The 26,213-nt window shown below is 38.4% G+C and overlaps 2 protein-coding genes across 4 annotated transcripts in view; one reads left to right on the forward strand and one right to left on the reverse strand.

Moving 5' to 3' along the window:
• Positions 1-18,791, forward strand: part of kiaa0355 (uncharacterized protein KIAA0355 homolog) — a 63,068-nt gene extending 44,277 nt beyond the window's left edge. For both annotated transcript variants that reach the window (XM_004913560.4, XM_002935788.5), the window contains exons 7-14: positions 820-978; positions 3,311-3,408; positions 4,982-5,107; positions 6,273-7,312; positions 9,286-9,451; positions 11,239-11,376; positions 13,728-13,806; positions 14,618-18,791. In XM_004913560.4, the coding sequence (XP_004913617.2) occupies positions 820-978; positions 3,311-3,408; positions 4,982-5,107; positions 6,273-7,312; positions 9,286-9,451; positions 11,239-11,376; positions 13,728-13,806; positions 14,618-14,917 (2,106 nt within the window). In that variant the 3' untranslated portion in view covers positions 14,918-18,791. The remainder of the gene's footprint in view (positions 1-819; positions 979-3,310; positions 3,409-4,981; positions 5,108-6,272; positions 7,313-9,285; positions 9,452-11,238; positions 11,377-13,727; positions 13,807-14,617) is intronic.
• Positions 18,792-19,511: 720 nt separating this feature from the next.
• ss18l2 (synovial sarcoma translocation gene on chromosome 18-like 2) lies at positions 19,512-25,036 on the reverse strand. 2 transcript variants are annotated; one of them, XM_031900108.1, is made up of 4 exons: positions 24,811-25,036; positions 24,390-24,466; positions 21,668-21,775; positions 19,512-20,372 (listed from the first exon to the last, which is right to left on the reverse strand). In XM_031900108.1, exons 1-3 carry the CDS (start codon positions 24,877-24,879, stop codon positions 21,676-21,678), a joined length of 246 nt encoding a protein of 81 aa, XP_031755968.1. In that variant the 5' UTR covers positions 24,880-25,036; the 3' UTR covers positions 19,512-20,372; positions 21,668-21,675.
• Positions 25,037-26,213: the final 1,177 nt, after the last annotated feature.

Genomic DNA, 26,213 nt, shown 5'->3' on the forward strand with positions numbered 1-26,213 from the left:
GTTAGCTAGTACAAAAGGCAGGAAGGAGGCAGATTTCACCTTAGTGAGTCAAGTTTGAGCTTCCAGCCATACCTGTCCAAATAAAGCTCCACTTTTTGAAAGGTAGCACAGAAAGTTTATGGTTGTTTGGTACCAGGTGCCATTTATGGTTTTTTTTTATATACTTCTAAACACCCAAAATCACTACATGAAATCACAATTGCACTTGTGGGTGCTGGCAAAAAAGGAAATACATTAGAAGTTATTCTAAGTGTATTTTCGACAGCCAATGGAGTTAATAATTGAACTTAAGCCATGTGCCATAGCCCTTAATGAGTTCACAGCAGAGAATCTGAAAATAAAAATGGTATATTTTGCTGATTTTGTTTTTGATAGCTTTTAGGCAACACATTTTTATGGAAAAATATCAATGGAATTTTAAACCTATAAAAAATGTTGATACTATGACCACCAAGTCCACATGGAAAAGACAGGAGAGAACAAGAAATTTATGCTATGTGTGGGAAGCTGAACATTGTCTTCCTGCAGCAGGTTATGTATACGACCCCACTTTGTAAGAATGCTTACCAGGCTAATTGGCTGTGAATTTGTGTCACACCCTTTCCTATGACTGACGAAAATGGGAAGTGATATTTTTATAAGAGTTAAGGTCTTGTATTTAATATAAAATGGTAATTTTCTAAATTTAGTAAATTTGCTTTGCTTAGGCAGACTGATATGAGCAATTGACCATTCACTTCAGAACTGCTGTGGATGGTAAATAAATCATTTTGTTTAAACCCATTTTATGTAAACTCTTCTCTTCCTTTTTTTTTTTAGCATGCAATGCGACAGTTAATTAAAGATGCTGACGGACACAATGGAATTACTGACAGAGATGAGACTGCGGTGACAGAGATTCTCAATCAAGTCTGTCCCTCTACCTGGAGAGGGGCTTGTAAAACTGCAGTGCAGTTAATATTTGGCCAAGCTGGACTGGTGAGCTGATTAAATTATTAAATTGATCATGTAATGCACAACTAGCGCATGGATCAGAAACAACCATTCCTCGAGATTGTAGTGTCATCTTATTAAAACCTGTCATGCATCTCTTCCTTGAAAATCATGAAATCATGGTTAACCTAAACTAATTGTAAATAGAAACTTTCAAACACATCCTGTGTATTGGCAGTGCCGTGATAATTTTAATTACTTTCACAATTACTTTGCAATAAAACTTTTAAATACCATATTAAGCATTTATTGAGGTGTGTAGTAGTGACAGACCCATGTTATGTCAAATATTATGCTTTTTGGGAAACACCTGCTAAAGAAACTTGCTTTTTCCATTCACTGCACCAGAGTGTTGGGCTTCAAATGTATCTTTCTATTACATGCACCTACTTTACTAGGCCATAAATAATGCATTGAATTCAATAGCAAATGCTTACAATGTAAACTATCACTGTGAGCCATTAAAGGAATACTGTCATGGGAAAATGCATCAGTTAATAGAGCTTCTCCAGCAAAATAATGCATTGAAATACATTTTTCAAAAACATGAACAGATCTTTGTATATTTCATTTTGAAATTTTTCATGGGGCTAGACATATTCTTCATTTCCCAGGGTGCCACATCCATGCGACCTGTTACTGCTAGCTGCAAGTTAGAGTGGTATCATCCCCCCTTCCTCCCAGCAGCCGATCAGCAAAACAATGGGAAGGTAGCAAGATAGCAGCTCCCAGTAGATATCAGATATGTGTACAGTCATAAAATCAGACTGTTAAGAAACAACTATATAGAGATGGAGTAAAAGCATATTGTTCTGGTTAAAGGGTAGCCATTCACAGTTCAATATTAGCTGTCAACATGGCCACACTAGACCAAGTTAATAGGTATTTGGCCCATGTAGGGGCCAATCTATCAGTATCCGGACAGGGGCTCACCATATCTGTTGGGCAGATTTAAAAATCCCACCAGGGTGGCAGACAAGCAGATCTTTAGTTGTGTGGTCAAGTTTAGTATTTAAAATAAGAATTATGTAAGTGTTTCCTTCAAGTAACAAACCAATGCTTCCTTTTAAAAGTACAGATTTTTTTTTTTTTTTTTTTTTTTTTAAAAAGCATAGATTTGGTAAGACTGGCTAGTTGCTTCCTTGGATACTCCTGGATGAGCTGCTTGAATGTCTATTATAGGGGAGGGGGGAGATTTTGTAAAACATTTGCAAAAAAACATTTTGACTATATTTGGTCTCCAAAGAAGTCCTGAGAAGTCCTGAGACCATTGCCTTAAATGGATACTATATCCAATGGTCCCATACAGGGTTATCACAGTTATAGCAAGTCAAAAAACATTGTAGTAGTCAGACGAAAAAGTTTAAACATAACCGGTTACATCATATTCGTAATTAAGACCATCTGGTTGTCTGGTTTGTAAAAAAAATATCCATTTTGTCTCTTTTTGCCTTAATCAAAAAACAGACAAAATTTATATTTTATTTACAAACCAGACAGTGTGTTTTGACTACTATGCCTAATGGTGGATACCTATCCCATTTTCCTACATAGGAGACATACATGTAATCCTACATAATTCTTTTTAATTACCCACAATTGACTATTTAATTTACTTATTTAGATATATATTGTGATTGGCCTACTTTGGAGCAATCCTATTGGCTACTTTGGCTTTAAATATTGTGTATTCTTAGAGTGTAATATAGCCTATGATTAAGTACCCCTTAGGTACGAAACGCGTAGGGATTCTTTTTGTGTTTAATGTATGGATTAAATAAACCGTAAAACTTTTTATTCACTACAAGCTGTTTTTGATTTTTTGACATCTTGTGGAATACCAGAGTGCCTGCCTCTTTTTTTTCTTCTTGTGATTTCTTAAATGTATACCAGCTAGTTTCAAACTTATCCTATCTGTTTCATTTTTATGACCCCAATTCCTAGGCTTGACAACTAATTTCTTGAAAAAAACTTTTTTTCCCCATTTTTTTAGTTCAGCCTCCTGAACTCAGCCCCAATTGAATTTTGCTATGGTGGAAGTTGTAATGTATTCTGGTAACACCAGTAAAAGAATTAAGAAGTTAAAGTTCAGGATGCTGTATTACCGCCAAAGTAAAGTAGTTTCCTGGGGATGTTAGAAATAGTTAAAACATGCCAGTATACCTTTAACTAAATAACTTCATATAATCTGATTTGTCTAAGAAACTGCTTTTTTTTTTTTTTAGCACATCGTACTGTTGTATGTTAAAGTACTTGGAAGTGCTGTGGTGTTTATTTGTTATGTAGTTTGGTTATGCAGTTGTTGTTTTATTTCCAGGTGGTAGTTGATACGGCACAGATTGAGAACAAGGAATCGTATGCTCCACAAATTAGTCTTGAAGGTTTAAAAATAGTTGTGCAAGTCCCATCTACATGGTAATTTTTTTTTTTTTTTTTAACAAATGTTAATTGTAAACCCCTTTTTATTTAAGCTATTTAATTAATGTTCAAAATGTAAATGTGGATCATAGTGCACATTAGTAATGGCAGGGAATAAAGTAGGCACACATGAAAAGCCGTGTGATGGATCTGTTAAATGAGTAATAAGTAACTGAAGCACTGACATTAATATCAGTGATTCAGTTACTTGGTCCTTATATAAACCAACATACCAAATTTTTAGTTCTCAAACAGGAAGATAAACTGGGGTCAAATGCCATTCATGGCTGTCCACATAAGTTATATAAGGCCCCAGGCATGCAGAGAGTTTGGTCCACTTCTCTCAGCCTGCATTTTCCTTTCACTCTGAAGCAGAAGCAGATCGACTCCTTTAAGCAGCTCTGTTCACCTGCACCAAGTACAGCCTATGCTTGAGTTCAGATACACAGAGTGGTGTGGAGGTTGGCCTGAAAAACACAAAGCAGGCATTTTTGGGCCAATCTGCGCTCTGCTCTGTGTAGCTGCGTTTAAGCAAAATCTGGACTTTTCAGTAAATGGTGGATCTGCAGAAAAAAAATGCAGGCTGACAGAAGCGAAGGAATCACTGTGCACAAATGGCCTAAAGAACATTTGTTGACAAGAAATAGTTTATTTGTAAAGTGCTGGATCTACAGATATAAACTTAAAAGTATAAAAAAGGTAATATTCAAGACGGCTTATTTATCATGTGGAGTAAAGGTTGCAAAAAGTGCAAAAAAACAGGCACAAGCCACTTTTTAGGGTGAAGACACACATAGCTTCTCGCAGCAGCTACTTTTTCATGGCTACTAAACTCCAGAAAATACCTTGCCATAGACAATACTGAGAATTGCCTCTTCTAAAACACACATAGAGAACTGAACTGCTCAGATGAGTAGTGAAACATCTTCAGTGATTACTGACTGATAACAAGTCCAATTGCTTTAAGGTGCCCATACACGTGAAGATCCGCTCGCTTGGTGAGGTCACCAAGCGAGCAGATCTTCACCCAATATCCCCACCTACGATCGAATTATAATGGCGGCAATGGGGCAGTCTGTTTGGGACCGCATCAACGAGCCGATGCGGTCCCTATCTGACTAAATCTTTTAACCTGCCTGATCGATATCCGGGCAATTTCAGGACAGATATAGGTCGGGCATGTCCCTCGTTCTTGCCCCTACACGGGCCGATAAGCTGCCGAAACTGTCCAAGGTACCAATATCGGCAGCTAAAATCGGCCCATGTATGGCCACCTTAAGATTTATTTATACTAGATACACATAGAGACAGTTATCAGTAAATGATCAGCATTGTCTATTTTAGTAGCCATGTGCGTCTTCACCCTTATTTGTAACTGGGCCCTGCCTTTTAGCCTAAAATTAATTGATTCACACATTTTTATATGACACAAGTGTATGAATACTGATATTGTTTAGAGGAAACAACATGTTTTGAAGTCTTTGTGGCTACATAGCAGTACAAGTAAACTTCATGCGTGTTCTACCTGACAAAGTGATGCATGTCACATAAGCTCAATCTGTTTTTCTAGGTGTTTGAAAGAGGATCCAGCAACTATGTCTCTGTTGCAGAGAAGTCTTGATCCAGAAAAGACTCTTGGGTTGGTTGATGTGCTATACACTGCAGTATTTGACATCACAAGATGGAAGGAAGGCCGGTATGTATCAGCTTTATGCCTTTTAAAATATTCTATTAGAATGCTTAAATTGTTATGTGCATTTGTATTGAGCAATGCCCATACCACCAAAATAGTCTGTGGTGTTAACTTACTAAAGCAGTGCAACAAATGTGTTTTTTGTTCCAAGCTACTTTTATATTTTGACTGTGTGGTAATCCAGTTACTCCTCAAGAGCCTAAGGGCATGGGCACATGGGGCTTATAGTTGCACCTGCGCCTGGAAGCACTGAATTTGTCCGGGTGGAGGCACACACAGCCAATATCCACCAACAAACCCCAAGTCTCATGTTGGCGGATATTGCATGTGTGCGCTGCACCTGGGCGGATTTAGTGCTTCCAGGCCCAGACACAACTAGAAGATTTTTTTAAGCATAAGGATGGATTGTCAGCCTGTGCATATCTCCAGGCTGACAATACACCCTATGTGCCCTTGTACTAAAGCTGGTCATACACACACTGATAAAGCGTTTATCTGTGCATCTATTTAGGCCCTTTGATGCTGACCAGTATCCATGTACTATGAATAATGGTTGATCAGGGGATTAAGCAGGTTTCAAATTTTATGTTATGCTTAAATGGGATAAGAAAAACTTCTGTCTCTCTTGCTTCCTTGACTGGCTTTACTCAAGGAAGCACATGCAGATTTTAGATATAAGAATTAGTTTAGAAAAACTGCCCTTACTAGTGCAACCTGTGTGTGAATCACCATATAAGTAAAAATGAAAGGATTAAATTAAATTTACTTTGTCACCAGGTTAAGCTTCAGCTTACTGCTACACACAGCTTGCACAAGAGCTGATAAATAGTTTACAGAATATTTTTGCCTATTCAGGGCCAAGCATACCAAGTTCAGGCACAAATAAAGTAGGGAACACCTTGTATCTCAAATCAAGGAGTACCGGCAAGAACAGGCCACACACTAATGGCAGGCAGGAGGAGTTCAGGCCATAAAAATAAAGGGGGGGCATGTATCCTTTTAACTTTTTTATTACCATATACCATACTTCCTACACTGTCAAAATTCACTTGCAGCATTGTGTGTTTCCACTTAAACATGATGCAGCATAGATCAAACAAAAGCTGACACAGAAAGTGTTAAAGATGGATCTGTTTTGTATTTTGTCTTTTTTTTTTATTTTTTACAGTGAACAAGCATTACCAATCATCCAAATCCAATTACAGCGTGAATCATCTGAATTTGGAAATCAAATGGATCTCCCACATGGGAATGGTAGTAAGTCAACAGGAGGACTTCAGAAGACTTTTTCTAAACTAACTTCAAGGTTCACAAAGAAGTCTTCATGCAGTGGTTCAAGTCATAGTGGAAGCTATTCTGTTCCTCAGACACCTTCCAAAAATATCTTAACCACTAACAACTTAGATGAAAAGGCAAAAATCTCAAGTAGTATGGACTCAAAGTTGCAAAGCATCTTGAACATTGGTAGTTTTCCCAGGCCCTTAGATGCTTCACATACTTCTCAGTGCACAAACAGCCAGTTAGTAAATGGGTTCCTTGTTGACAGACGTGAAGATCTGTTTAAGGGGGATGAAATGAAAGATGATAAAGGGATGAATTTGCCCACTGACCAAGAAATGCAGGATGTTATAGATTTTTTGTCTGGATTTAACTTGGGTAAATCTCAGCAGAGCTCACCTGTGGTCAAAAGAAGGAATTCGACTACATCATCTGGAGCAACAGAGCAAAAACAGAGTACTGTAAAGCCACAGTCCCAGTCTGTGCCACATGTTCCCATACATCCAACACCACAGGGATTGCTGCAACAACCACCACAGCTGCAGCTGTCACAGAAGCAGCAGCTACAGTACTATCAGCATTTGTTTCAGCCAGCTGGTCAGCAGCAGCAGCAGCAGCAACAACAACAACAAACACCACAGTCTCATGGACCAGGAAAATGGCTGAATAGTACCACACAGCAGCCAGCACAAAGTGTTGCAAGTGGATTATCTCCCCTTAACCAGATGAACCAGTGGAATAACCAGGGTGTGTCTGATTTAAGTTCTGACTTGTACAGCTTGGGTCTTGTCAGCAGCATCATGGACAACATGATGTCCGAAATGTTGGGACAGAAACCACAAGGACCTAGAAATAACACCTGGCCAAACCGGGACCAAAGTGAAGGAGTTTTTGGGATGCTGGGAGATATTTTGCCTTTTGATCCTGCAGGTAACTATCCATCACAACATTTTTCTTGTGTGATAATGCTTTATGAATTCTGTGTTTGCTTTACTTTTTCCAGCAGATCAAGTCACCTCTGGCAATATGATATATTTTCTTTTTTTGTACACATGTAATAGTGCATTACCATTTACTGGCAAAGATGGCAGTAATAATTTCAAGTTAATTCAGATAGAGCGTATGTTGCTGCAATGGTCACTGACATAAATCTGCCACATTTTAAGGCTTGTTCAGGTATAAAGGAGTTGTTCCCCGTTAAAGGAGAAGGAAAAGTACACTCACTAAAGAGTGCCAGTGATTTGCCCAGTGTGTACCCCAGGCTGGTGCTTCTGTTAGGAGAAACCTGCGGCCTGGGGTAGCTGCAAATGAGCGATCCTCTTGCTTCTTCTGTGTTTGCGCTGCTTGCATATGCGCAGTAAAGTGACAAGCCAAATTTCAATAAAAAGCCAGCTTTTTCACTTCAACTGTGCATGTGTTGGGCCCACGAGGAAAGAAGACTGGAGGAAGAGTATTGCTCGTTTGCAGCTATCCTTGGCTGGTGCGGTTTTCTCCTAACAGGGGCACCAACCTGGGGTATAAGGTAACTGATTACAATCACTGGGGGGGGTGTCTAACATTTTGGCACCCCCAGTGATTATACTTTTTCTTCTTCTTCTTTAAATTAACTTTTAGTATGAAATAGTAGAGAGTGCTATTCTGAGAGAGCATGCAGTTTTTCTTTTTTTTTTATGCAGCAGCTCTCCAGTTTGGAATTTGGGCTGCTACCTGGTGCTAGGGTTCTATTTAACCTAGCAACCAGGCAGTGGTTTAAAGGAGAGAAGTATAAAAACTAGAAATGGGGACCAGTTGAAAAGTTGGTAAAAATAGGCCATTCTATACCATACTAAAAGTTAACTTAAAGGTGAGCCACCCCTTTAACAGAGGTGACTATCACTAGCAGTAATATAATGCTTACATAACTCGGGTGAAAGAAGTGTCATGACAGCTGTAATCACTAATATAAGCACTGTTATTTGTTTATTCACACAACATGAAATAGATTTCTTGCCATACTCTCTGATTAGCAATGTCTGTGCCCCCTACACACATTTTCCTATAAAATACAGTGCAGTAATATCTCTATTTTGTTTCAAATGGGAGGGCATGTTTAGTATGGTTTATCACAAGATGCTATAAGGCAACCATACAACCATACGTGGGGCAATAATAGCTGCATAGAATGTAGGGAACACAGAAATGGGATACTCCTTGAGAATTATGTTAAATGGGGGCAACATATTTTAGTTACCACACATCTAAGACTTAATAAGTCTATTTTATTTGGAATGGTTTTTGGCTCCTTAAAACAATCTACACATATTTAGAGCATGATTGATCTTATCATTTAGTTATTTACAGCAAACTGTACCAACATTGAAGTAACATAGGCAGTAGAATAAATGTAATGGTGGCTTCTGATCAAACTATTCTTGTTGTAATAAACCAAAATTAGACTCGCCTGCTGTTTATGAATCCCCCATGTCCAGCATGTTTCTAAGGGCTCTGGCACACGGGGAGATTAGTTGCCCGCGACAAATCTCCCTTGTCATGGGCGACTAATCTCCCCGAACTACCATCCCATCGGCGAATTGCCGAAATCGCCTGCTCAGCGTGTGCCATCCCAGCGGCAACTTACATTTTTGCCGGTCGGATGGTAGTTCGGGGAGATTAGTCGCCCGTGACAAGGGAGATTTGTTGCGGGCGACTAATCTCCCCGTGTGCCAGAGCCCTAACAGTACAAGGAGAACAAAGCAACAATATTATAGAATCCTGAATGGAGTTGCGCTTGTTCGTTTACTACTTGTTTACTCCGTAACTGTGTAGTTTTATGAGATTAGGTACAGAGGAAATTACACAGGATGGCAGCCAAGCATGCTTGCAAATGAATGAATGATTTCTGTGTTTTTTTTTTTCTCAAATAGTTGGCTCAGATCCTGAGTTTGCTCGGTATGTGGCTGGGGTAAACCAAGCTATGCAACAAAAACGGCAAGCACAGCATATCCGACGTCCAAGTAACACCCGTAGCAACTGGCCCCATCCTGATGATTTGCACAGAACATGGCCTTTTCCGGAATATTTTACAGAAGGGTAAGACTGTCTGCTAAGTATAAATGACAGTATAAAGAAATACTTCTGTCTATTAGTATATGGTCAGTCAGGGCACAGAGTATTGCAGTCTATTAAACAGCTTGGTATCATTTCCCAAGGAAGTGGTTGTATTTTGTTATATAAATAGAATAGTCCGAGGTTGGTTGCATAGACAGTGGAAACATTAAAGCTGTTAATGCACGTATAATATAAACTCATTTGATTAAAAAAAATGGAACATACCTTTCATGGCTTAGGACACCAGCAGGTCATTCTGGGCTTTTAAATACTAAGTAAAGCTCCATTAACACTACATTTAGGGGCAGATTTATCATAATGTAAGTTTAGAGCTTAATACAGAAAAACTCACCCATTTTCTATTCATTCCTTTTGGATTCTTAGAAGTGTATATCTCGATGAGTTCACCAATTAATTAAAAACATTAATTAAAAATCCCATAGAAATAAATATTACATGGGTGAGTTTTTATGTATTGAGCTCTAAACTCACATTTTGATTAGTTTGTGTGAGATCACCCCTATGTGAGCCATGTGCCCCTCTATTTTGATTGACTAACTTGACTGCTTAACAGTTTGAATTTACCCACGTAGTCAATGTTTTATTTTACTATTAAGGAGTCAGGTCCTGTTTGTTTAATATTTTAGATGCTAAAAAGTAACATTAGTGTAATGTTTGCAGGGGACTGATGGGAGGGTGGGTAAATAGTAACAAATTAAAGTTAACAACCTTTTCCTTAAGGGGAAAATCCTAGAATGATTTTTTTGAGAAAAATAAGCTGAAAACCCTTCTAAATGCCATTACTATAGAAAATGTATAAAAGGTCTTAATGTTTTTATTTTTTGGTAATTATTACATCTTTTCATCCGTATTTGCAAGTAGAACATATTCTGTGTTTATCTAAACCTTTGGTGTAACAGTGGGCAGATTAAAGTTGCTGATTCAGGTCCTTCAGCCTGTCTGCCCATGTAGTTGGACCCCACAGTGGCTCTACCTGAATGATATCTGACCTAAAATTGGCCACAGGTTTGATTTTCCTGTCAGATTGGGGACCGAATCGGCTCATTCCCATCCTATTCCCGTCATGTAATTCGACTGTTTGGCCTGAGGGCTAAACGATCCGATTACTCCGATATCACTCACCTTAGGTGGGCATAACGGTGGAAAGATCAGCTTGTTTGATGACCATGACAAAAGAGTGGATCTTATAGCATATGGCTACCTTAACTCATATAGGATGATGGTTAATGTAATGTCATAGTTAACATATTAATCGTGATGGGTTAGTGATGAGAGAATCTTTCCCTGTTTTAGCACACACGCCTATTTTTACGTGACCACAGCTTTTTTGACACAACCTCAAATTTTCTGTGGTGAAAAAGGCAAAATGCAGAATTTTGCTGCAAATCCATGCCTGGCAAAAAAATTTGCTCATCACCAATCCTGGTTTAGGTGTTTAAGGCATTTGGGTGAATTTAAGAGAAGAGATATTGCCACTGTATATATTGTATATATTATATTCATAGATGGTGACTTGTGACTTATTTACTGGTTCTGAAACCTCTAGAGATATGATCCTGGAACAGTGTATACTTACTATTTATTATTTACTGTATTATAAAGATGTTTGCTGACCCTTGCAATGAGCTTACAGAGAAAATAAATACATTTCGTAGGTCAACATAGAAACTAGGCAATGGGTTTCATTAACACAGCGCACAATTTTCACTTGTAAATAAAACTCAGCACCATCTCCTTCTCTTCTGCAGTGATGTAATGAACAGTAGCTGGTCGGGTACTCAGGGCGACTCTGCCAGCTCGAGTGATGAAACCTCCTCAGCTAATGGAGACAGTTTGTTCTCTATGTTCTCAGGGCCAGACCTTGTTGCTGCAGTTAAACAGAGGAGGTAAACTGTGAACCATCAAAATATTGTCTGTTGCCTGTTCTTTTTTTTCTTTTTCTGCAATGACCAATATGCGCCACACGCTCCTACCTGTGCCTGCACCTGAATGAATTAAATACTCTCCAGTGCAGCCACATGTTGCCGAAATCCGCATAAAAACTTGAGAGAATGCAAAGTTTCGCATTTTTATGTGTATTTCTGCTACATGTGCCTGCACCCGAGCATATTCCATTCAGGGTGCAGGCACAGGTAGGAGCGTATGGTGCATATTTTCAGCAAGCGGAAATATACGGCATACGCTAAGGGGCACATTCATTAAAGTATGACAGGTTCAATTACAAAAAAACGTATATTTTTTAAAGTTTACAACTTTTGCGCATTTTCTACGATATTTTTGTTAATTTGCGCAACTTTTTCGTACTTTTCGTCGCAATGAGTATGAACGTTTCGGATTCATTCAAGCTTTCAGTATTGTGACTTTCCTTGGGCCAGGTTGGAGCTGCAGAGTGCCATTGAGTCCTATGGGAGGCTTCCAAAATCATGCACTGAAGGTTCAAAGAAAGGTTTTCACTGCGTTTACAATCGTTCGGATACAAAAATGTCTGAACTTTCGGATTGTACCACAATATTTTCGCACAAGCACGACGCAGCTTCACAAAATTAATGCACATCAGAAATTTTCGTATTTAATGCGAATTTTCGCAAATTGAACTCATTATTCAAACTTTAATGAATTGGCCCCTAAGTGTGGCATTAGCCTAAGCTTGGAGCTATGATAACTAAAACATCTTTTAAAAATCTTAACGTATATGGCCAGCTTTATGTTTGTCACAGGAGTTCCTCATCTTGGATTCTGTTAGAAGTGTCAGTGATTCTACATTGTGCTCTGAGGAGCTGTTGAGAAGCTAAACTTAGGGGTCATCCTAATTATCAAGTGGATAATAAGGTTTGGCTGTCATATAAGTGGATGTTATAGGGCTGATCATTTAATTCTAATGCAGAGTGCACTGGTGTCTGAGCTGTCAGGTAATATAAATCTGAATTAATTACTAGTCAGCCTTATATTGGGACATTTTATATTTTTTTTATATGCAGTATATTGTGAGTCGGTCCCTAAGCTCAGTAACTGACAGCAGCACAGAGCATGTGCAGTGAATCAGCAGAAAAGAAGGTGGGGATCTACTGGGACAACTTTGGGGGCACAGATCTTCCCTGCTAAAGGTCTGTGGTTGCCTTGGGCTGGTACAGGTAGTTACAGAATAACCAAAACGACATGTATACTGGGAGTTACAACAGAATAAAAAAAAAAAATATATGGTGATCTTTATTTGGATATAATGTATAATTGGATATAATATTGCACAGAAAATGCTGACATTTATATTACTTTGAACTGCACATTATTTATCAACTGCTCCAAAAGCAAGATCAGGCAGCAGTATAGGGCAGCTATGTGCAAGCTGGGAACAGAGAGCGACACAGGCAGGGAGGGGTTTTTCCTGCTACTGCACAGTTCAGCCTGTCAGTCAGTGCTGTACTCACTTCCTGTGGGAGAATAAAGAGACTCTCCCACCCATCATTCAGGCTAGACTCTGATCTGAAAGGATCTCTTGGCAGCTCTGATACAATAAAATTTTTAGGATGTAAATTTATTTCATAACATTTTTTCTGCATCATTTCTTTGTGACTGTAATTGACATAACAATACAACAATTAAGTCTGGGTATACATGGCCTGATTTTGCTTTGGGTGGGACAATTTAGGCTGCTCTGATATTTTACCTTCTAGACCAGGGATTCCCAGCCTTTTTTACCCATGAGCCACAATCAAATGTAAAAAGACTTGGGGAGCAACACAAGCATAAAACATGTTCCTGTGTGCCAAATATGTACTGTTATTGGCTATTTGGTAGCCCCGATATGGACTGGCAGCCTACAGGAGGTTCTGTTTGGCAGTAAATCTGGTTTTTATGCAACCAAAACGTGCCTCCAAGTCAAGAATTCAAAAATAAACACCTGCTTTGAGGCCACTGGGAGCAACATCCAAGGGGTTGGGTAGCCACTGGTTGGGGATCACTGTTCTAGACCATCGATTAGACCAAACATGGAGGCCATTATAGAAGTGTAGGACACCAATGTGATCCTTGGTCCATGGAATTTCCAGCCTTGATACCTGAACATGCTTCATCAGATATCAATTTTTGAGGTCCCTGGTCCATTACTGCAGTGACTTATTTGCTGCCAAGATCTTTCTGCATATAGCCAGGGTAAGACCGCTACGCATATGCTGATGAATTTGATGTTTTTGAAGATAAAATCTTTGAAGATAAAATGTTTTTTTCCACCCCTCAACAGAAAACACAGTAGTGGTGAGCAGGACACTAGCACATTGCCATCACCACCTTTACTCTCCTCCGTAGATGATTTAAATCAGGTGAGTTATAAAGAAAGGCAAACTATTTTTTTTCTTGTCTTGAAAGATTTAAATATGAACACACTATGTACCTTCCATGAAAAATTAAGCATTTAGCCTTGTTTCCATAAGCTGCAGTCTTTTGATATGAAGAGCATAATGCTTGGAGTTTTCTAGATAAGGGATCTTTCTGTAATTTGGGTGACCTTAAGTCTAGTAAAAATAATTTGAACATTAAATAAACCTAGTAGGATTGTTTTGGCTCCAATAAGGATGAATTATATCTTAGGATCAAGTACAAGGTACTGTTTTATTATTACAGAGAAAAAGAAAATAATTTTTTAAAATTAGAATAATTTGATAATAATGAAGTCTATGGGAGATGGCCTTCTTGTAATTTGGAGCTTCCTGGATAATGGGTTTCCAGATACAGGATTTCATACCTGTACTGTTTTTATACATTCTCTGCCACAAACATTGACTTTGGAAGATGAAAGTGGTTTTTAGTTTCTTCCAGTGCAGAAAAGAATACATTTTGCCTTTTTGTTTTGATAATTCAATCAAAAGTAAAGCACAAGCTTGATTTATTAAACTCATGTTGAATATTGCACAAAGTGCCCCTTCAAAGGGTTTATATTATTCACATATTTAGATTTTTGTGTGAAGGTGAGAGAATGGCAGTTTAGTGCAAGGTGGAATATGCATTTACTGTGTATATTAGAAATGAAAACAAAGAAAGTCTTTCAAAGATATTGATACTAAACTTTATCTCTTAGTGATACAGAGATATAGAGACACTTTAAATGCTTTGTTCTTTCTTTCTTAAAACCAGGAGAATAAAACCAAAACATGGCCTCCCAAAGCTCCATGGCAGCATTCGTCTCCCCTCACCAACACAATGCCCAATCAGAGTTCTTCTATTTACCAGATGGCAAATCCTGTTAGCCAGTGGAATGACACAATGCAAATACTACAGTCACCAGTTTGGTCTACAGCCAATGACTGCGCTCCTCCAACAGGGATTTCCTCTACATTTGCCTACGCACAGCAACAATCACAGCAGGCAAATAAGGGCTTTAAGTCTTTCCCAATGAAGCATGAAAGGAGACCCTCATACCTGCATCAGTTCTGACAGTGGCGGCAATGACAACAGCAAACGCAAATATAGACAAGCTGTCTATGTAACACCAATATGTCTGCTTTGTTTCTGGCAAATCCACTCTCTAGAAACAACTTAAATTTTTGTAGTTTTCTAAATATGTAAGAGTGAGTTTGTAAGTGTTCTGACCTTGTGTTGAGCAGAAGAGAAACAAACGTGTAGCCACGTCTTATGTAGAGAGCAGGCAACTGCTTTATACACACACAGGTTGTGCTTAGATATGAAAAAAGCACATTTAACTATGTGAGGGGGCTTTCTCCCCTTCTTGAAATGCTCTAGCTTTTGGTTGCAGTTGTGATGGTCTGATCTTTTCTCAGCAAAACATGCCTCTTTTTGCTAATTTAAAAGCTAGTTTTGAATTTTGTATAACAGAAGATTCAAAAACAGACATTTTATTGTCTAACACTATGGGCCACGCTGGCCTTTATTGACTGTTGAAACCTCTCATGGTATGTTTTGCATCATTATGTGTGTGGAAAAGTGTGAAAGGTTACATGCAACAATACTACTACCCATGTGCTTGGTGTTGTGAGCTCGGTGTGTAAGATCTACCAGTTGTTTGGCATGTTTGTTTTTAATTCTGATGTCCAGGGAGTCGTTTGAAGTCATTGTCTGTGATGCTTTCCTAAGGTTCTGAGCCCAGGCAAATGAATTCATGGAATGAATAGTTGGGGTGCAGTACTTAAGCAACTAGAAGAACAAATTTCCAGCCTTTGTGGCAGTGCATCAATCACAAAGGCTTTAAATCAGAATAAATGTTTTTTTTTTTTGTTTGTTTTTTTTTAAACATATACTCCTGGCATGATTTAGTTGGAAAGGACACTATGAAACAGTTGTTTATTAAAGGGGATGTATACCAGAAAATAACATTCTACCAAGTGAAAATAAAGTGTGATTCCAAGCTTTTCAATATTCATTCATTCACTCATTTTTAAGGGCTTTTAAGTTATTTGTAAACACTGATGCAGTTGTTATTCTTCTTATTCTTTGCCCTGCTGGTTCTGTCTCTTGAAACATTGGGACTGGCTTATCTGAGGTTAAAGCAAAACTCACCTCTGCTGTCAGAAGGGAATTCCAACACATTCTATTTACTCATAATTAAGCCTCTGAAATTCCCATAATATGAACTCTCCATTTCCCTTATTGTTCATCATGCCCCTAAATATCTAATAGAAATGAATAATGAGCAAAGATGGCACTATAGTGAGTTTTGTTTTACCCTTTACATATGCTCCAATGTATCCTTGCATGCTTCTTTGCAGGTCTGTTACTTAGCTGCCTTCTGTTACATTATGTCAGAAATCAGAATAGAATGGGGGCAGAGAGATATTGCTATCAATAGCAATTACATATACAAGTGACTTTAATACCACTGAAAATGTGTAATTAGTGTGTATTGTAAAGCTACTGAGAATTATAATTATAATAATTATATAAGGCTCTTTTCTGGCCTTACTTTCCCTTTAAAGGTTTCAAGAAATAGTCTTTGTTAGGAATACAACCGGGTTTAATAAATCAGATGGTGCTGTTTGTTACACACTTGGAAATAGCCCTTCCATTCCATTATGCAGCTGCTCTTGATAGAGGCGCCCATCTGGTCCCTGTGTCATAGGCCTTCTGTCGACAACCAGAGTATTGCTTCAGATCTCTGCTACTATGCCAAGGCCATATTATTGCAGAAGGAGAAAGCAAGTGCTCTGTTTATGTCATTGGGCACAAAGGTGTGTGACATTATTTTGTGACTTTTGCTCCAGTGCGTGTGCGTACTGCAGAAACCAAGAAGCTTGGGAATCTTTATTAAGTAGTGTGGCTTGCTTCCTGCCCCTAAAAGCCATGGCATCAGTTAGCTGTCACTTCTTTAGTAGGTCATAGAATGGAAGGGCACTACATGACAAATAAAAGCTGAAACCAGCTTGCTGTTGAGCACTATCCCAACAGGCATCACATGCCGCCTTTATAACCCTCCTCTTTGAGGTATATCACTTCCTTTTTGTGACTTTGTAACATTCACATTTTATATATATATCTATATATCTATCTACCTTTGATATCGTTCTGTATGGCCAAATACATTATGCACACACAGTTCCTGATGTACCTGAAAATACTTCTAGGATATTTAAATCTTTTAATTTTCTTTAGGAGAAAAAAAAACGTGAGCTGGCTCAGACAAAAAAAAAAAATATATATATATAATAGTAAATTAAAGGAAAAGTAGCATATAGGTGAAATTAAAAGAAGCTATATTTTTAAAGGACTGAGCATAATGTCACTTAGTATATATAAATATATATATATGTGCCATGGAAACTGATCAACCTGTGGAATTAGGAATCTTCTTCCAACCAAAGTGCATCGACACACGCTAATGGTGCTTCACAGTGAAATTAAAAATCCAATATGTACATAGTATATCCCATTTTATCTTACTCCAGGTTCAGATATTCTTTATATAAGTTTCTATGTATTTAAAAAGAAATTGTCATTTCATCTTTTGAAAAAAAAGTCTAACAGTTAAAAAAAAAATCCATATTTTCTAGTATGAAAAAAACCTATTGACAGTATTAATCTTATTTTTGTATTTTCTTAAATTGTTATATCACTAATATATGTTAACTCATTGAGTAACAAGTTGTGTTTCTAGACGCGTATTGCCACGCAAACGATGGAAATGTTAAAGCACATTTTTGTTTTTTCACTCTTCTATTTTTTGTTTTTCTTACAGATTTAAAGTTTTATCTATTATACCAAAAATATGTAGAGGAAAAAAATAGAACGTACAGAAAAAAAAAAGGAGAATTAAACACTAAACTATTTAAAAAGTAGAGAGAATGGGGTATTTGCATCCCACTCCCCCCCCCCCAAATGTTTTGTACAGTAATATGGGTTTGGTAGCAGGCCCAGAATGTTACCTATTGTGCTGTGTGAGAACGCCAAGGTTGCCTGTATTTATATGGTCATCTTTTTTTCTCAGTCCACATTCTTTACCATGTTTACAGAGACTTGTTTGCTGTATATAGACTTTTGTAGTGATGTGCTTTGCACAATCGGTGTGTTGCTTTTTGTCTGTGATTTGTCACGAAGATGTTCTTGTACTAATTGTTTTGAAGATCTCCTTACAAAGGCAAAGTGGTTGTTTCAGATGAACAAATGGTTTTCTTTCAGTTTCCGAGATCCCTCATTCTGTCCTGAAATCCTTATTTCCCCCATCCCGTTGCACTTATACCCCCCCTTATTTTATCAGAAGAATTATAGTCTTATTATTGGATAGACGTATATATTTGTATGGAAACCGACGTCTGCAAAGTGCCAACCCAATGGTAAACAGGCTATATATATTTTTTTTACTTGTATTTTTTGAGTATTCTATAATTAAATGTGACTAAAGAAAGGAAACTGAAATATGAAACCATTTTTATATACATAAAAGCTTTGACCATGTAGGTGCTATGTTTTTTGCTTCCAATATTTTCTGAACACTGGTCTTTATAACCCTTTTAAAAGCCCTTGGGTGTTGGAGGTCACCAAAACACAGGGCCTTTGTAGGACCCACATGGGCAACACAAAGGAACCAGCAGGCCTCTGTGCAAGGCTTTTCTAGTCTGCTGGCAGTAGAAGAGTTAAACAGTGTTGCTCCTGGCAAAGGCATCATGCCATATCATTTCACTTGGTTTCTTCACACTGCCGAGTGTAAGGGGTGTGGCTTATACCACTAAAAGACCCCCCCCTCTATTGCAATGCTTCTTGTTTATAGTTAAGACGTATAAACTGGAACTGTATATTTTGTATTTTACCTTTAAAGCTTCTGTAAGATAATGATTGCTTTATTAAAGATATACATTTATTAGCGTGGCCTTTTTTCTTCACGTGTTGTTCTCTCTCAAGTTTGAGGGAACTGGGAAGTCCCAAACAACAATATCGAACAAGGTATATCAAGGTATATCTTTAAAGTAGACATTTTATTTAAAAAAAAATCTCAGTGTGATAGACACTGATATTTAAAGACAATATGCAGTTGGTCTGTGTTTTGATTTACTTATTTGTTGAGCTGCTCTCCAGTGTGCAGATTTAGCAGGAGAGGGAGCTAGAAGAAGGTCTGAATAGAAAGATATGTATTCAAAAGAAACGAGAACAATAAAGTTGTAACCTCACAGAGCTTAGAGAATAGCTTATTTTGGCTGCCATTTTGAAACATGGAAAGAGGCAGAATAGGAAGGCAAATCATTTAAAAACTATACAAATTTTTTTTTAAAAAAGGACCAATTGAAAGGTTACTGATAGGCTGTGTAATATACTTAAGGGTGAACTACCCCTTTAAGATCCACATATTTTACCTTTTACATGCATCTCTTGTGTTATATAAAGTATGTATAATATGTTCTATGGTGTAACTTCTGAAAGTTAAGTATGGGAAAATCAGATTTGCAACCCAAAAATTGTAGGGAGACATTTCACATTATGAAGGCAATCATCAGGACTGCCCTGTTTGGCTTTATGAATGCTGCAATTTACATATTTACAAATCTGTGAACAGATTATGTGCTGATTTGTAGAACAAAACCAGAAATTTACAAAATAGTAACAGCACCTTTATTTTGTTTAAGCTGGAAACAGACAATGCAAGTACTTATCACATTTAAAAAAAAACAAAAAACCACAGTTTAAAGGCATTTTGTACATTTGTATTTTTTAAGTAAAAATGGAAAAATGAGTGACATTGTTACTATAACAAAGAACAGGTACAATCTGTATAAAAAGCACTTCATGCCAACAGCTTCAATTAGGAGGGAGCTAATGAGTATCCAATTAACTAGTTTTAAAAGGACAAATTAAAACAAAATTCTTATTGGTGTAAGGGAAACCGCCATCTATTGGGCCTGTTTTAATCTCCGCAGTCACAATCAACTCAACTGTACACAGAGAGAGTACCAGGAAATGCAAAGAATACGACCTTAGAAACCTTCAAGCCTGTCACCAATCAGAATAGCAATTTTGCAGTTTATTACAGACAAAATGTAGCAGGACACCAAAGCACAACTCAACATTTCATGACACTGACAGGTAAAGGAGTTTTGATGCTTTCATGTCTCCCTAAGGCAACTCCAGAATGCCCTATGTGCCATTGTCTTAAAACAGGATGAGCTAAAGCAGGGCTGTCCCTCCCGCCCATGCAGGCCTGTCAGCTCAGTGTGGTTCTCCCTGGGGTTTTTATGGTTCATGGTCTGGAGATAAAGCTTAGCAGGACAAATAAATGTACATATATTAAATCCTGTTATTATTATTTAGGATTAAAGTATTCTTTTCAATTTTCTGTTGGACCCACTATGAGTATACTTTAAATGTATGGATGTTTCCCCCAGTAATTTTTCAGCTGAAATCCACTACCATTCTGCATTCTTGAATCTTCTCTTAAGGAAAGGTGGACCTGGTAAAAAAATATAAATATATTCATTTTGTTGACAAAGTGGAGCAAAGCATTCAGCTCTTCAAAGGTAGCTGAGTTAATATAACCCTCAAAATAGGCCTCTTGTGCCAGATCCCCTTTGAGCTGATTTTCAGCCTGCGGAAACAAGCAGCCCTCCTATAGCATCAGCCTCCTATCTTGCCTGCATCCGGAACCATTGTGTCGGACCAGGTGCAGGCACACGCTGTGGATATCAGCTCTGAAATGCAAACTCTTGCATTTCTTTGCTAATACCTGCCTTGTGTGCCTGCACCCAGGCCAACACAATGGTTCCAGATGCAGGCAACGTAGGAGGCGGATACCAGCAGAGGGTCTGATTCCCTGCACTTTTCCACAGGCTGAGAATCAGCCCAGTTTGTGCCAGTCTCTCAAAGTAGGATATTATGTTTATGCTAAAGATTCAGTCAGATTACCAAAGACTAATGGCTAGTGAGCTATGGTTTACAGCAGCAGTATTTCCATTTTAAAAGCTATCCTAGCTAGATTTAGGGGCACATTCATCAAAGTACGACTAGTCCGAATACAAAAAAATGTGCATTTTTTTTAAAGGTTACAACTTTTGCGTATCTTCTGTGACAAAACTGTATTGTCGCGCCAAGTACGAAAGTTTCGGATTCATTCAAGCATCGGTATCGTGACTTTCCTTGGGCTAAGTCGGAGCTGCAGAGTGCCATTGAGTCCTATGGAAGGCTTCCAAAATCATGCACAGAAGGATCAAAGTCGGAAAGGTTTTCCTGCATTTTACAATTGTTCATATACGAAAAAATTGTACTTTTCAGCCATTATTCGATTTTTTTCGTACTTTAAAAAGCACAATATGAAAATAGTACTTTGATAAATCTGCCCCAAAGTGTTTATACATGAACACTTTTCCAGGATAGCATTTATTAAATATACAGGTATGGGATCATTTATCTAGAAAATTCTGAATTACAGGAAGGCCATTTCCCACAGATTACATTTTAATCAAATAATTCAAAATTTTTAAAGTTATTTCCTATATCTCTGTAATAATAATACAGTACTTTATACTTGATTGCTACTAAGATATAATTAATCTTTACTGGAGGCAAAACAATCCTGTTGGGTTTATTTAATACAGGTCCCACCCCTAACAAAGAAGGAGATTGTTTTTAAATTGGCAATAACTGCAAATTTCCCAACACATTTTCTCTGACCAATGTTCCAAAGCTTTCTAGCTCTAATAACATTTCATGATGCCTCATTCCAGCAAACCAGGTCCTATACAGTATACATACCTAGGAAATCAAGTGTCTGGTTTTACTGCATTAGTGACTGTGTTAGTGGCACCTGAATCTGCTATACTTGCCAAATAGATAAGATTTCTGTGCAAAATCTGCTGGTACCTGAAACAAGAATGCATTGTAAGTGGAAATAATGATGATTTTTTTAAGAGTTTGGAATTCATTCCCAGAATTCCTTTTGTTTATTAAAAAAAAAAAATTTACATAGATCTCCTGTACAGTCTCTCCCTCCTTGTGTCAGTGCTTTTACATTTGTGAATGCTTGAGTGCAAAGAGGGGTGCATAGCCGATTGGCACAAACAGAGGTAAGTTCTGCAAAAGAATCTTATAGCAGGCAAATGGTTCTTTAAAAAATTAAATCTCATTACTATCTGGACAGTTAGGGCAAAGGCCTTAAAAGCATTAAATCTGCCCAGGTGCAGGCACACACATCCGATATCTGCCAACAAAGGTGAGACTTGGGGGTATATTTATAATGCTGTGGAGTGAAGCATTACCGGTGATGTTGCCCACGGCAACCAAGCAACAATTAGATTTTGACAGAAAACCAAAGCAAAGCATCTGATTGGCTGTTATGAGCAACACTGCTGGTAATGTTTCACTCCACCTTTTACACAGCATGATAAAAATACCCCTAGGTGTTTGTTGGCAGATACTGGCTGTGTGTGTGTGCCTGCACCCGGGTGCTTCTGGCTACAGCCACAAAGAGAAGTTTTTTTAAGTGTACAGACGCTTATCAGCATGCCGTCAATATGCCCTGTGTGCCCTTGCCCTTAGCATAGGATTCCCATTCTAATACACCAGTAAGCTACTCTGCCCCCAGCTTACAACAGAAAGAAGAGAAAGTACAACCACTGGAAGGATTATACAAACAGTGGCCTAATTAGCAGCAGACTGACCTGCTTGCCATTAATCCTGGAGATGCTGGCACAATTTCTCTCACTGCCACAGTGCCCATGTATCATTAAGAGAATGTTCATTCTTTCCTGCCTTTAAAAAGTCAAAGAATATCTACTTTCCTGGGAACTGCTGTTGTAATGCGAGTTGTAACCATGAGTTATTCTGGGTGCAGAGAAACAATTGCATAATCATGTTCCTTAGCACTGAATGTGTTAGGAATGTGCAAAGACACGCAGTAAAAAAGGTGATAAAGTCAAGAAGTTATACAATGTAAATTGAATGGCTTTTTTTGGGGAGAAGTATGACATTGCCCTGAAGCTCAGCCACTGCAGATAATATACACTAGGTCCTGTAAAAAGCTACGCAAACTGCATGAGCCCAACAGACCCAAGCACCTACACCCATTTCTTTTAATTCAGCGCTAGATTAAATATCCAGGGCAAGGGAGCACTGCACATATAATCTGTAAGCAGCCCTGCAAACACCACCCCCCAACAGCGGCTCACTAAACAACACACAAGCAAGTACCATCCTTTTGAATCCAGAGCTGCCAAATGCAGTGATTCCACACCACACCTTGCCTGATTTCCTATTATTTGAATGTATGCTTACATACCCCTTTTATTATAACTCCATTTAATTTTTTTAAAGAAGCTTTAACAGTATTCTGTTATTCTCTGTCAAATGTAAGGGCCAGATTATTTATATATGAATATATAGGAAGCACTGCTTTAACCTCATGGTACAAAGTGCCTGGATGCAGGAAAAAAAACATTAGAAAAAGATACATAATTGAAAAATTTTACTGTACAGCATGGGACTTTTTAAAAAAAGAAAAAACAAGAGTTTATGAGTATTTAATAGTATGCAATCACTACCTAAGGTAGTGGTACATAACTTAAAAAAGGTGCCTTTTTATAAATGCAAAAATGTTTACTATGGACAAAACTTATGTCTAGTGAAAGTGAGTAAAGGTGACATACCCTTTACAATGGCTTTTACTCAAAATGATCTTAAAAATATAAAATAACTTGCAAAATGTCTGACTTTCTACACTTTTAGTTCCCGTTTTGCTAATAAGTGAGCAAAGTGGGATATCAGAAATCAGGCTTTAGCTATAAAAGTATTGGGAGAGACATTATTAAGAGAACAAAAGTCATTAAAGGTGCCCATACACAGGCCGATTATAGCTGCCAATATCGGTCCTTCAGACAGATTCGGCAGCTTATTTGCCCAGTGTATGGGCACCTGCCACAGCTCCCACGATTTAGATCCAGCAAGTTTGATTTTTCCATCAGATCAGGGACTGCATTGGCGTGGTGATGTGGTCCCCAAACCAACAGCGCATATGCCTGCCATTTTAACTAGATTGTTTGACCCCAGGGCCAAACGATCGAATTAGCCAAATATCGCCCACCCATAGGTGGGCATATAGGGAGAAGATCCACTCACTTAGCGACCTCGCCAAGTGCGCAGATCTTACAGTGTATAGCCTGTAAAGGTGTACAGCGACCTTTAGACACAACTTTGCTTAGATGAAACATTTTTCACATCTGCCAAAAAAAAAAGCTCTATGAAAACTATTTTATATTTAACCAAAAATAAGGCACAGTCACAGATGCATAGCATTTGGTAGCTGCATTTTATTTCTTTGGGGCTCAATAATGAAACCAACTAACTGAGCTCATTTAAAAGGGGGTATAGTTTCCCTTTAAAAAAATGACTTACATTTCTGAATCCTGACCAATCAAAGGCTACCTAGCCTACAGTATAAGGAATAGTATGTTGCCACGGTGCATCTAACAAATCTACTCACTGTGAACATTCTGTAGCTCTGCCTTTGTTCTGATATTCAACAATGCAGCGGATCAGTTGGTCATTTTCTTCCAGCAACTAAACAAGAAGAAACCAATGAGAGATCAGATTTCCAGGTTACAGGTTTTGCTTCAGGCATCAGAACATTATTTTTATTCCTCCCGAATGAACGCATTCACTTTCATTTTATAAAGGGAAAGCAACATCATTAGTGTTACTTTTCTCCTTAGCGTTCTGTACAGCTTGCAATGCTTTAGTTTAGACTCAGTTCAGGACCATAACAACCACGCCCATATCCTACTACCCCAGAACCCACGATAATAACCCTCTATAGAGCAATGTAATCCTACACAGCTAGCCGGGCGCTAAGGCAGGTTTCATACAGAACATTGCAGTCCAGTAACCCCCCTTTTCGCTCTTACTCTCTGTACAGTATCCTCTCCAACCTGGCCTCTGCCTCTCAACCTCTCCGGTACGAACACCAGCGACATGTTTACACAATCCCCCAGCCGCTGGCGCGTCTAAATGACATCACAAAGGGCGCCATTCCTTAACGTCACCGGAAACAAAGCTACCGTTGTCTACGTAATGGTATACTCGAATTCGGTTACATGGATATTGTTGGGATGATGCCTGAATGAGTGATACCAGCCTAACTAGAAAAGCTGTCCAGTAAATGAAATAGAACTCACAAAAAGGCATGTGTAGATAAAGGGGCACATGGCTACGTGCTCCTGACGGTTTAGATTAGGGAGTGTATACTCACCAGAAGTTTGAAGAGTAGACAGGCATACCAGAACATGTAGTCAATAAATGCATAGAAATTAGCCTTACTCTTTCCATCCCCTATAGGGGCAGATAATTATAAGTGCTTATGTTAGTGTAGTCAGCACAAGCACTGTTCATTGAAGGCATGTTATTAAACAGGGCAGACCTGTTTTAAATCTAATCTACCCCCATAAACCTTCACACTATAACCTGGTTGGATGGTCATCATCATCAAAAAAAATCCAGTAGCACACTGAAGTTGCAAGCCGTGTAAAAAAGTGTTTTATTTGCCAAAGTACATTAAAAAAACAAGAGCAACGTTTCGGGCCCCTCCGGACCCTTTCTCAAGCAGAGGGTCCCAAAACGTTGCTCTTGTTTTTTGAATGTACTTGGGCAAATAAAACACTTTTTTTACATGGCTTGCAACTTCAGTGTGCTACTGGATTTTTTGTTGTTGGATATTGACCCCCATGCAAGGTGAGGTTCTTCCAGTATTTGCACCTGATACCCGTTTGGGTAAGTTAACAGTGAGTTGAGCTCCCCAATACTGCTATTGATGGTCATTATCATCATATATTTATATAGCACCAGCAAGTTATGCACTTTTATATTCATTTTAACAAAAAGAAGTCTTACAATTTAAAGGGGTTAAATTGAATAAGTGAGCCCTGATTATGAGAACTTACAATCTGTGAAGAAGCTAGGGGCTCCAGAAGATTGTTTCAGGCAGGGTACTAGGGTTTGCCCATGGCAAACTTTTTTTGCCTCCCACCTGCCTGGCTGCTAATATCAATTTATAGAACTACCACTATAAATTTTTGCAGCAGAAAATTATGGGGGGACAGGTTGCAAGGCCCCAATACCTGTGGCTACTGCCATGTTTCAGGACCAAGACTTTTTTGGGGGCATCACCAAACAGTTTGACATTCTCTGGAAAGTACCCCGGAGCCCTGCAGAGTTGCTCTTTGCAATGCAAATAGCAAGTACAGGGTATTTTCTAGTCATTAGTAAGCACTGGCTTAAAACACAGTAACTTGGGTGCCTGGGCTGCAGACTC

This window comes from Xenopus tropicalis, chromosome 4 (genome assembly GCF_000004195.4).
Source record: "Xenopus tropicalis strain Nigerian chromosome 4, UCB_Xtro_10.0, whole genome shotgun sequence".
NCBI classification, from domain to species: Eukaryota; Metazoa; Chordata; class Amphibia; order Anura; family Pipidae; genus Xenopus; species Xenopus tropicalis.

Coding starts and splice junctions, on each gene's coding strand:
- ss18l2 (XM_031900108.1), bottom strand. CDS start 24,879: ATGTCGCTGGTGTTCGTACCGGAGAGGTTGAGAGGCAGAGGCCAGGTT. Junction 24,467..24,810: donor GAGAGGATACTGTACAGAGA/GTAAGAGCGAAA, acceptor CTTCTTGTTTAG/TTGCTGGAAGAAAATGACCA. Junction 21,776..24,389: donor AGAGCTACAGAATGTTCACA/GTGAGTAGATTT, acceptor TTCTTGTTTCAG/GTACCAGCAGATTTTGCACA.